At 34.7% G+C, this 12,580-nt stretch overlaps 2 protein-coding genes across 2 annotated transcripts; both read right to left on the bottom strand.

Annotated features, from left to right (window-relative positions):
* LOC105174784 lies at nt 6,713-8,424 on the bottom strand. Its single transcript, XM_011096973.2, has 2 exons — nt 8,040-8,424; nt 6,713-7,613 (listed from the first exon to the last, which is right to left on the bottom strand). The coding sequence occupies exons 1-2, from the start codon at nt 8,196-8,198 to the stop codon at nt 7,050-7,052; spliced, it is 723 nt and encodes a 240-aa protein (XP_011095275.1). The 5' UTR covers nt 8,199-8,424; the 3' UTR covers nt 6,713-7,049.
* On the bottom strand, nt 9,504-12,520 carry LOC105174783 (putative cyclin-D6-1). The gene is made up of 8 exons (XM_011096972.2): nt 12,194-12,520; nt 11,989-12,075; nt 11,645-11,749; nt 11,234-11,432; nt 10,650-10,786; nt 10,176-10,552; nt 9,969-10,097; nt 9,504-9,855 (listed from the first exon to the last, which is right to left on the bottom strand). The coding sequence occupies exons 1-7, from the start codon at nt 12,368-12,370 to the stop codon at nt 9,986-9,988; spliced, it is 1,194 nt and encodes a 397-aa protein (XP_011095274.1). The 5' UTR covers nt 12,371-12,520; the 3' UTR covers nt 9,504-9,855; nt 9,969-9,985.

Genomic DNA, 12,580 nt, shown 5'->3' with positions numbered 1-12,580 from the left:
GGGGGGGTTTTCATGAAGGTTTTCGGGTGTGTCCGTACGCTGCATAATACAGAAAGGGCTGATGTGAGCACTCCACTTTTTACTACTGCCACACTTTTCTGCATTTGTCTTTAGCAGCGTAGAAAGCCTTTTCCAATTTTCCCTTTTCCAATGACTCAGATTTTGTAGAATATAACTCCACCATCTTATTTTTTAAAGAATCCAAACATAATATTTTTTGAATATTAAGTACGAGGGGTTGCATTTCTTTTAATATATTAGATATCCTTCTCTCTACCGCTCAAATTTTAATCAAATGAAATGGTCATTTTATATGACATTAGAGGCAGATCAAATAAGAATCGTGAATCCGAATTCCATTCCACGTAAAAAGATAATATGTTAAAATATTAAATATTATATAATTTCTTTCTCTAATAGTTAAAATTTTCAAAGTCATATACTAAATATATAGGTTGAAGTCTTTTGGCAGGTTTCAATTACCGAAAATTGTGCATTGCAATACTTATATTTTGTCAAGTGGGTTTTGTCTAATTTTTATCTAACCAGGTTTCAGTTAGTTCAAATCGTGTATTTATAACAAGTATATTTTGCTTCATTTTTATGGATTCTATCTTTTATTTTGTATTGTATTGAATTACTTATTTTCTGCCGTACATGATTTTATGGGACCAAAAAAATTATTTTTAAATTTAATTGTACTAAAATACTATGGAATATTGGAAGACCAATTTTTTCTCCTTTTCCTCAGATTTACATGACTTTTCCAACCAAAATTATGAGTTGACGGCCGTTAAGGCTCTACTGTTAAGTTGGTACCAAAAATACTTATCTTTGATTTAATAGTACCAAAACACGAACTTATAAAATTTGTGATACCAAAAGCAAAATTAGCATTTTTTAATGATATCGAAACACAATTTTGCCCTGTATATATATTATGAGATTTTGCTAATCGATTACTCTCTCTATATATATATATATAGTTCTAAAACTGGAAATTAGATCCCAAAGTCTGACTTCACCTGCTCTTCAGTACTGTTTGCTTTTCCAATACCATATGCCAAAAAACAAAGAAAAATGTACATGTCCTAAGATTAATACTCTATTCTTCCACAACATTAACATCATGTTGTGTGGGAGCTAACAAAATATTAATGTGGAATGTTTGTTTTGTTCAATTTGGACTATAACTACTTTTCTTTCTTTCTTGCCATATTTCCCCAACTTTTTTTTTTACACTCATACACCCAACACACTTATACACCCAAAAATTCAAATACAAAAAAAATCTTATGTCTGAATTTTTGGATTGTCTCCTCAAGACATGTCATATTTCCGAATCTTGAGGACATGGAAATCAATGTTGCTGTTAATTTTTGTGCAATATAAACATTTAGTTTTGTATTTTTATTTCAAAATAAACACATTTTGTGAATCGTGTTTTCAAATAATTACACTTATTCATTCTGTGTTATTGCAGAGGATAATCGATCATTTTAGAAAACCCAAAACGCTAAAAAATTTAAACAAATTAAATATGCAGAGGCCATAAACCCTAACCCTAAAGTTAAACCATTTGACTTTTGCGCAGATTTCGAGAATTCTAAACAGAGCCTCTCCTGTACCCTTAGGAGTCCTGAATCCGTCGTGTCTGTCCAAAACCAGCACAAAATGGAACACCCAAACACATCCCAACCTGACACGTGTAGGTAGAGTGGGCTTTGAATTAATGGAACAGTAGTAGTGGCTGTGTGTGAGAGAGAGAGAGAGAGATGTAGAGAGAGAAAGAAAGAAAAAAGGTACACCAACCAGCTGAGAAATGCCAAATGGGGTTGATGTGAGCACTCCACTTTCTACTACTGCCACACCCTTTTGCATTTGTCTTTAGCAGCTTTAAAAGCCTTTTTCAATGACTCAGATTTTTGTAGAATATAATAACTCCACCATTTCATTTTTAAAAGAATCCAAACATAATATTTTTCCGAGTATTAAATACGAGAGGCTGCAGATATTAAATTTTCATCCCAAATCTTTTAATGAAATAGTCGTTTGACATGACATCAAAATCAAAAGGTATATTAAAATATTAATAATTTTTAAATAAACTGATGGTTTAACATATTTAATTTATAATTTATTTTTATGAGAACCAATAACTTTTAGAATATTTAAAAATATTTAGTCATTCTATATAGCCAAAATAGACATATCATAGATTTTAGAATTTTTAAATCGACTTATAAACTTTTCAAAATATATCATAAAACGTTTGAAAGTATTGTAAAATCTCCATAATTTTTTAAGTAAAAATTTATTATTGTTATTTTTATAAATTTCATTATATATATGTATATGTGCTCCCTATAGGTACCATGCATGAGAAATAATATAAACATGATCGATCGACATACACCAATATACATGATGTGGCAATGAGTCTCTTACATTTAAAATATAAATACTAGTAGTAATAACAAAATACACTTTCAATTATATAAAATATAACAAATTCATTTAAATTATTTTTCAAAACTAAACATGCAAAGCTAGATTTGGAATCAATGGGTTGACATTATTTTCTTCACATACATTTATTTGCAAAGCTATGAAAATATTTTCCTTTTAACAATTCCTTTAATATCTCTAAAATTGGACGCCCCAAATATCTCACAGTTCTGTAACGGATCAAAAATTTAAAATTCAGTTGATTGTTCAAAATAATTAAAAAAGGCATGTAAAGATCAGAGATGCACACACTATAAATTAATTCCTAAAGTATATGTAATAACTATCAATTTCGATCAATCACATAAAAATAACATAAAATATTGAGCTATATAAATGTAGAGTGTATCGTATTGTTAAAATTTGTAAAAAGGCAACTTAAATAAACTCAATTTGAGCAGAATAAAGCAAATAATGGAAAAAAATATTAATGATTTGGGTGTTATAGGATGTGCGGACATTAAAAGCAGCAAATAAAAAAGCAATCATAGAGAGTGAGATTTGGTGGCCTTTCAGTCCACATCTGCTCACATATATATATATATATATATATATTATGAGATTTGCTAATCGATTACTCTCTCTCTCTATATATATATGTAGTTCTATAACTGGAAATTAGATCGGAAGGTCTGACTTCAGCTGCTCTTGGGTACTGTTTGCTTTTCCAATACCGTATGGGCCAAAAAACAAAGAAAAATGTACGTGTCCTAAGATTAGTAGTCTATTCTTTTGGACAACAATATGTTGTGAGGGAACCTAACAAAATATTAAAGGCACAATCAATCGTTTTTTAAAACCCAAAATGCTAAAAAATTTAAACTAATTAAATATGCAGAACCCATAAATTTAAAACCTAATTAAACTCAGCTAAGGCGCCATTTGGCTTTTGCGCGCATCCCGAAAATTCTATGCAGTCTCCCCTGTACCCTCAGGAGTCCTAAATCCGTCGTGTCTGTCCAAAACCAAGACAAATCGAACACCCAAACACATCCCAACCTAACACTTATCTCCCGTACACGTGCCGAGATATCCCGCCTCTCCTCCACCAGCCTTACGTCCGTACACCCCTCAAGTAAAAGATTCTCTACATTGGCACCCCACTCTACGCGGGCCATAATAGCTCGGGGACCATCCGTCCGTCCCCACATGGAAAGTGGAGAGAGCCTGTACCAAGATTCTCACCGTTAACTGTTAATCTAATAATCCTCTCCCTATCTTTCCTTATTGTCTCTTAATGCCTTGAATTTCCTCTGCATAGGCGTGGGTGCCCGGATACGGAAAGTGGGGCCGGGATGATGACGTGGCCGCATATCGTTAGTTCACGATTGCGGTGCACCGTACACCCTATGATAAGGTTGCCGGAGTAGCTCACCATCCTCTGCTTCTCACCATTGTGGAACAGAAAACAGTAATTTAGTGCAAGAAGTGGTTAGTTTGAGTACTAATGCGATGCCTTTAAACCATGTTTCTAAACCTGAGTATAGACTCTTAAATCGAGATCTTTGCCAATCTTATCAGCCACAGTACACCGTTCCATACATAATACTCCTAAACTCGGTCTCCTCAGACAATTTATTTACAATCCACGGGTGTGTGATACTACGATATTAATTTTTAAAACAATAATTACACATTTAAATATTATATTATATTGATAGTATTCATTTAAATGTCACTAGATTTGATTTTTTTTCTTTAAAAAAAATGATATCATCTATCTGAATATATATGCGCGGTGATACAATGGCTAGTAAAAGAAGATCAATAGTAATAAACTTATAACAATAATTTATTGGTTCTGGAAAAGGTAAATTGAATTAGTGTTGTTAGAGGAGTTTTTGTCCCAAAAGGGTAGGATTTGGAGAGTTATGATGAAGTCTAGAACCTGAATATCAACATCAAGGGTCTTATGATATTATGACCCCTAATGCATATATAGTGCCAGGTTCTTCCCATGAAAATAACTGATGACAAAATCTTCTTGTTTTCAGACCTAACTACACATTAACAGTGTAATAATTAATGATTTGTAGAGGGTGAAGTGCAAGAATCAAAGGCATGTATGCATGTTGTGTGGGATATAGAGTTGTGTGCAAGTCCTGGCAAACTAAGCCAAATCTCACTTCTTCTCTCATCTCTGTTTTTTGTTGCCATACAGAAAGCTACACTTTTCAAACACCCCATTCCATGAAAAAGAAACAAAGTCTCTGTCACCTGTTCCTTGTGACACAGTAAATAAACTGATATTCTTTTATCCCAAACCTAACAAATAAAAATTAAAACATTATCCAAATCTCATAAAGGACATGGCGTGATTCCAAGAAAATAGATAACACTAGAAATGGATAAATATATCTCACAACTCATAGCGCACAAGTGAAATACCTCTTGTAGTTCACAATAATCATAAAACAACACAACTTATCATCCAGACAGGCAAAGGTGTATCAATCCGCGGTTGTATGAAGAAACACAAGGACTGTGTTTGGATTTGGTTTCGGCCCATTAATTCTTGGGCCAAAATCAGTTCAATATTAGGATTTATTTTTGGACGCCTTATTTGGGTGTTTATTTTTATTTTTTTATGGGCCAAAATCAGTTCAAAAGGGTGCTTTTGTCATTGCAATATAAGATTTATGTTCAAATGCCCAAAGGGTAGTGTGCACCTTTTTAAATAATACAGGGGGTAATATAGTATTTTTTTTTTATCACAAGGGCCTATTTAAACAATTTGAATATCATAAGGGGTAATATGAATTTTACCCTTAATCAAAATGGAGGACACATTGGAGGGCTCAATTTATATGTCAAATGTATACAAATTTTTTTTCCTTTGTTCTGGATTTAACTTTTAAATTCAATCATATTTAATTTTAACCTTTTAAATATTTTGTACTAAAAAAATTCTACTTGAATGAAATAATTGACAAATTTTGAAAGTACATAATAATATACTAGTACTACATAGTTAAGTAAAATATTTTGTTTTTTGAATTATCTATTAAAATTTATCACTATGAATATAACGAATAACAAAGGCATTTTTAACACATTACCATAGTGCATTTAATTTTTATTTAAACTAAAAATATAAATTGCTTTCCAAACAAAAATTAATTAATATAAATACTATGTAACATATTCTACTCACAAACAAAATACTATATACACACACACGCACACATATATGTATATAAATATATAAAAGAGATGGATAGTGATTTTTGTCTTTCAAATCCCAACAAACAAATCTATCTGCAAATATACGCTCTATCTGCGAAATATTTATTTTATCTGTATTTTGCTGTCTTCATCTCCAAAATACTCAAAAAACAAACCAAACACAATAGTTGGTGGGTTGGGGCACCAAAACAAATCTATTGCCAAGTATTGTATGGTGAGGATATAACTTGATGTTTGTTTCTATTGATCATGTTGAACGTCTATGAAGTCCAACTCCCACATTTCTATAAGTTATCTTACCAATCTATTGAAAGCTTGGGGTTCATAACATCACTACTATGAATCGGCACCTTCACCTTACAGCATTTGTGTAACCAAAACAAACATAAAAATGGATAATGAATATCATATGGTTGCAGACATTAAAAACCAATTTTAAGTAGAATATCAGGACGCTACTTCCGGCAAACAGACGATCCTCAGAAACAAAATCGAATGACTGTTTACCAAGATCCTTAGGCAATACTTTTATTTGCCAACTGCTCATCCAATACCAGACTTTCAGTGTTTGGCATTGAAAGAAAGAAATGGTACAATAACAATAGTTTTAGAGAGAAGACGAGGAACGCTAGCTAATGTAGGATCATTCAACACAAACAAATTAAAGTTTGCAACTTTGAAGGAGACCACATTCATATATAGGGTCTTAACTAATTAATATTCTACTTAGTTCAAGATTCTTATTATATGTATATATGTAAAATATTTAATAAATTTGTCAGGTAGATGTATATTGTAAGAAGAGTGATTAATTTTGTAATCAATACAACTATATGTTGTTTTACTAATTGGGTACGAAGATTAAATTTCATATCTTTTACAAACTTTGTAATATGTCCATCTAGAAAACACTATACAAATAAATTTCTCATGTGTACAAAATGAAAAAAGCAATATACATAACAAATTTTTATTTAGAGCACTGACGAATCTCTATAATTTTTAATATTTACAACCATCACTATATAAATCATTTCAGAAAAAGAAAAAGAAAAACTATCAATATATACATCAACAATCGTTTGATAGAACTAATAACAAATATCGTACTACTAGCATTTCTTTTTATGAGAGATTTAAAATATTAGCATCATCTATTTCTGTCGAGTGGAGGTTTTGAGTTCTTGATATTTCACCTTCCCACAATTGATGAGAAAAATTTTAGGACAAGAAAAAAGAAAACAAACTACGGAAAAGAATAAAAGAAACCAGTTAAAAAGGAAATAAGAGAGAACAGTCCTCCTAGTACAAACACACGCCAAAAACCTTGCCTGCGCTACTCAACCAAAATTACTTTATTTTCTTTCCAAATCTTCCCTCTCTAGTACCTTACGACGATTCCTCTGCAAGAACCCTTCCATGACCACCCTTTTCTTGTACTCCTCCGGGTCAACAACGTTGCCGTTTACCGGCCAGCCACCATCTTGAGACCCGCAGCTCGGAGCAAAAAACAGCCATGTTAAAATGCAAGTCACTATTGCAAAAACCTTCCCCCAAAAAACCAAACCTACTAGACAAACCAGGAGAACGAACATTCCTGCAGCAACGTTGTAACTACATTTGCTATCAACCCTTTTCGTGTGCCTATTGTTTGTTCTTGTCGGTCTCGAATCAAGAGAAGCAGGCCCCTGAATTCTTTCGGATCCCGAGCTCGAGTCCGATGTAACGGATGAGGCAGAGGAGGGGGGCGTCGATGAAAACAACGACGGACGGTCGAAACTTTCTTCATTATCGTCCGAAAATCCCTTATAGAAAGATTTCTTATGGGTAGGACTTGTTTGCTTTTTGGTTTTGGATGATGGGGTGCTGCTCGATCGACAGGAGTCCCGCCTATATCTTTTGCTCCGAAATTTCCTCACCTGTATTCGAAAGATACTGCTGAGTCAGGATCTTTTGTAGCAGAAATTCTGGAAGAATTAACGTGAAAAATTATATGACTAAGTTGAAGATAGCGGTGCTTAATATATTTCTTACATTATTAAAATGAAAAATAATGAATTAGGGGTTGTCAGTCCTTGATTTTCACATTGTTTGATATTAATTATTGAGAATGGCGGTTGGACTAAGACAAAGTCATTGATGGATAACATCAAAGAGAAAGGGGAAAAAAAATCCATAAATCAAAATCAAACGCAATTAGACAAAACAGGAAGAACAAGAGAGCAATCAAAATTCTAACCGCATGAAGTAGACTGAAACGAAAAACAGAGATCATTCAATAATGAACCCCAACAAAGCATACAGTTAATTTCACCAAACAATGGAAGTGGTAAGTCGATACTCACCAATGGCGTCCTCAAGAGAACGGACTTGAGCAAACCGGAAAAGCCGTGGTGGGCCGTTTTCCTCGACGAGGGGGAGCGAGAGCAGGGTGCATCGTCGTCTGCGACAGGGGTAAAACACGCAAAACACTTGCTCCTCCCCAGGTGCTTCACGGGATCCATCGGAGACACCGTCTTAATCAAAATCCCATGCAAAGTTTGTGAAGAGAGAGAGAGAGGGAGAGATGGAGAGTAGAAAAACAAAAAGAGTAGTAGTAACGAGAAAAGGAGAGAAGCGAGGGGATATCAGAGAAATACGGAATCGTGGGCGTATATTTAGGCTGTCCGAGAAAAGGAAGGGAACGTGTTCGCTAGTGTGTGTAGTGTGTGTGTGTGTATGTTGAGTTGTTTAAATCAAATGGCGTTTATAAGTACACATAGGCATGTATGGAGATAGAGGAGATGGGGCCGGCTCCCGCTCACGGCTGTGATATCTCTTCAGTTTAATTTCGTATCTGATGCGATGCGACGTGAGAAAAGTAAAGGAGGTATAATAGGCTTGGAGTTGGACTGGATTTATGTTCCTTTTTTCTCGTTAACACATTAAGGAAACCTTCCGATTTTACTATAACATTATATTACATTACATGTACTTATTTTTATATAATATTTTTAGAGTATAATAATGCCTAGTTATATGTGTAGTGTGCTTATATTAAATGATCTATGACATGTGATGCCAAATTATAATAACATTTTATGTTTTACAAGATCGATTTGTGTTATTACACCTAGATCTCGCTACAGTATTTTGGTGTATGAAATGAACACTTGCTAATTTGGTATCTATGACTTTCTGATAGAAATTTGGTTATTTTCGGTTTGCTTTTATTTTATTTTCATCACCCCTCTCCGTCTCCTATGCCTGTTTCCACTTTTTTCAAGTAGTGAAACCAACTTCCCACTAGTTATTTATTCTTATCTAATTTTCTGGTCTCGAGTATTTATTTTTAAGTCTCAACTCATTTGAATTATCATCTCTCCATTGTTTATTTTGAATAATATGTGCAGATTCTGGGAGAGATTATTTTTATGAAGTCAAATAAATCATAGATGGAATTTCAAAACATTATAGTTTTTTAATATTTTTAGGAATGTGTAGAACGTGGCATATACTGCTAACTTCAAAAAATAATCAACAGAGTGCAACGCTGGAAGGATTGTGCAGTTGGGCTACTATTTTATGTTAATGGGCCAGCAAGGATGAACTCACTCGTCTGTAGACGTCTCCATAGAAAGAAATGCTGAGTTTCTTACAAGTCCATGTATTCTTCTAAACTAATACAACAAAAAAGAAGTTGGCTTAACCCAAGGTTTTGACTTTAAATTACGAAGACGAAGATAACAGCTGATCTGAGGGGGTTTGTGACACAGCAGAAAAGGAAGAGAATGAAGAGGAGAAAGAAAAGTAAGAAAGCTCAGTTTCGGATTACAACGTTTAGGCGGATTAACTTTTCAACTTAACTAATTTGAAAGTTAAATTGGATTTGCAAGTAATTGCAGTTCTGTAGAAGTATAATAGAAATCCTGATGAAGAAATATGTACATGATTATTTCTTTTTTTTTTTTTTTCCTTTAATGAGTAAAAGATAAACATGAATTAAGACTGATGACTCCTCTAATCCGTAAAGAATATCTCACATGCATAAGACTTAGCCCGCTGAGAAATTAGAACGTTTGAAAATTGACTTTTCAGAAAAACTATGGCGTGCTGGGTGATAGGTTTCAAGCTTTATCTTAAGAGTTAAGCCTACGCCATATGTTATGCACGAGCAAATTCCTGAGTGGAAAAGAAAAGTAAAATATCCAAATGAGTGAACATCCTAGAAAGTTGCGGGCAACTGAAAACAATCACAGACAATACCCAAAAGGGAAGATGAAAAACTTCCTAACCTGTAAAGCTATTTGCATCAATTCTTTGGTGTTGATATTAGCAATATAAACCATGTATAGCCTGCTCGAGTCCAATTCACAGCAGCAAGGTTTGTGTTCAAGCTTTTATTACTGCTAGCATTATTCATCCTGTGCATGCATGAAAAAGTAATAATCTCTGCTTCATGATGCTCAATGAATATAGGTAAGCAACAGAAGGGTGCTCACAGAATGTTACAGCTCTGCATGACCCTGCGGCCGCAGCCGCTGAGCTTCTGCCGGAGATGGGTAATATAACCAGCATCATCCGCAGCTTGGGCTACAACTTTGCTTTCAGCAGCCGCTTCGGCATCTATCCAACCCAACTCAAAATTCATCAGCTCATCAGCATCGGCATTAACAAGTTCATCGCTTTCCTCAAGTACGGGTTGAATCGCAGAAGCCGCAGGCTCCATTCCTGCAGGGTGGATCCTCTCTTCCTCAATATTTGATTGAGTGTCCGCTGGCTGGTTATCTTCGATGTTCCTGGATGCATTCCCAACCGCTGGCATAGACATACCTTCAAAAAGTGGTTCGAGCATGTCTCTGCATTCCAGAACCTTTTCCTATACATATATTCTATATTACTCCGCTCCACAAGATTAATCTTTGATGAATTTGCTAATTAAGAGTTACAAAAAGTCATTAGATTAATTTAATTACCACTTCAGGGAAAATGTATTCAGGAGTGAGAATGGTCAGTGCAATGAGTCCACATGTACTAGGAAACATGTGCGAGGCAACAGTGAGCACGGCGGAGGCTGCCACAACCGATGGCCTATATTTTGTGAATGAAATGTCTAGGTACATTATGAAGGAAAAAAAGAAAAGGAAAAGAAGTCAACAGAAATATTCTGGAATGAGTATCAATACATCAAAGAATCGGGAAATGAAGGAAATTGTTTCTCAACCAAGACATTAAGACTTAGTACAAGCATAAGAGCTGTTCCAAAACATGCTCCCGTAAATTTGAAAAGATGAAAAAAATATAATAATGAGAGTTAATGGAATGTTACTCTAAAACTAAATCCAGTACCCTGAGAAATAAAAGCTAACCACAGTAGGACTGAGTTTCCCTTGTTTCCTAGCCTGAAACTACCCACAGAAAACTTAAATCTCAAGATCTGTACAGACATGAGAAAACATTTTGAGTATCTTAAAATGCGTAAGTTCTTTCTCTTATTAGCAAGCAATCTTCCAGGGAATAAAACCGATACAATCTCAACTAAAATAAGTAATCTACATACCGAATTGAGATTTGACTATCAGCTGGCGAACAGGACGGCGAAGAGAGGGCGACTCACGCCGCAGAGGGAGGAGTGGTATGATGTACTCAATGAAGGAAATTGGTGTCAGAGCTCGCATTCTCCAATCCAAACGTCTGCAGATGTATAACTCCATCTGTAACACGTCTCTAGCTGAAAACTTGTTCAGATTCTTCTCGTTCTGTAGTAAACACCAAATTCCATCATACACAAATACATATTGTAGGATCGTTGCAAAGTACGAAGAACATACGTACATAATGTGTGTATTAAAAAGAGAATCATTCAAGATGTCAGACGTGTACGATCTATATATATCTCTACTAAATTTCTATTTTCAACAAAAAGAGCATCAACACACACACACATATCAAGAATTTAGAGTTCAAATACCCAAAATTTTGAGAGCACGAAGGTCTTGGTTCGGAGCTTCCAAGCAAGGGCCAGGCAACTGATCAGACATAGTATTATGTTTGCGAATTGAGTTTTAACCACAGGCTGAGCAGTGAATTCACTTTATCAGTAAACATTATATAATATGTGAAATACTTCACATATGGAATACAAAATACAAAAAATTGCAAGCGGAGTAAATAAGATTTCATATATATATATATATATATAATGATCCGGCGAAAACAGAAGCGACTATTTGCATTATATTTTCTTTCAAGTTCTTATATATTACACACTAAAAAAACAAAGACTAAAGAAATCAGAATCCAATACGTAGATACCGGGATTTCGCCTATCGACATGAACCGATCAAAGTAGGTCATTGCCACGTAAGGAATCAGCGCATCGAAATTCTCACACTTGGATTGCTTCATATGTCAACAAAACCAATCCAAATATTCATCACTAACTGATCGACATACTCGTTCGTCAAATCATAAGTTATATTCGCACAAACACACTTCATTTTCAATTAATGCAGCGTACCTTTTCAATAAACGAAACCGCATATTTTCGAAGACATCCAAGGTTCTCATCGTCCAAATAGCTCGCAGGCACCGTGAAATACACTTCGGCACTGATTAGTCTGCCAAGCGACTCGCGTGCAGACTCCGGCAACTTATCGTAGCTCAATTTGTACAGATGCTCAGGATCTCCTTCCATTGTTGTTAATGTAAGTTTCGTTACTCCGTTCTTCTTTCTTCAAATTCTAGTGAATTGTCGAGAGAGAAAATGAGAGGTTTCGAGAAAGAGAGAGCGAGCGGTGAGGTATGGTTAGCTTAGTAGTGTTGAAGTTTAGAAATGTTAATTCGATCCACAGTTTGGCGGTTAAGTAGTTAGCAGGCTCTTAACGCTGTCATGGTGCCGTCAAGA

This window comes from Sesamum indicum, linkage group LG12, assembly GCF_000512975.1.
Source record: "Sesamum indicum cultivar Zhongzhi No. 13 linkage group LG12, S_indicum_v1.0, whole genome shotgun sequence".
NCBI classification, from domain to species: Eukaryota; Viridiplantae; Streptophyta; class Magnoliopsida; order Lamiales; family Pedaliaceae; genus Sesamum; species Sesamum indicum.
The sequence above is the reverse complement of the archived record's forward strand: the minus strand, read 5'-3'. Positions and strand labels throughout refer to the sequence as shown.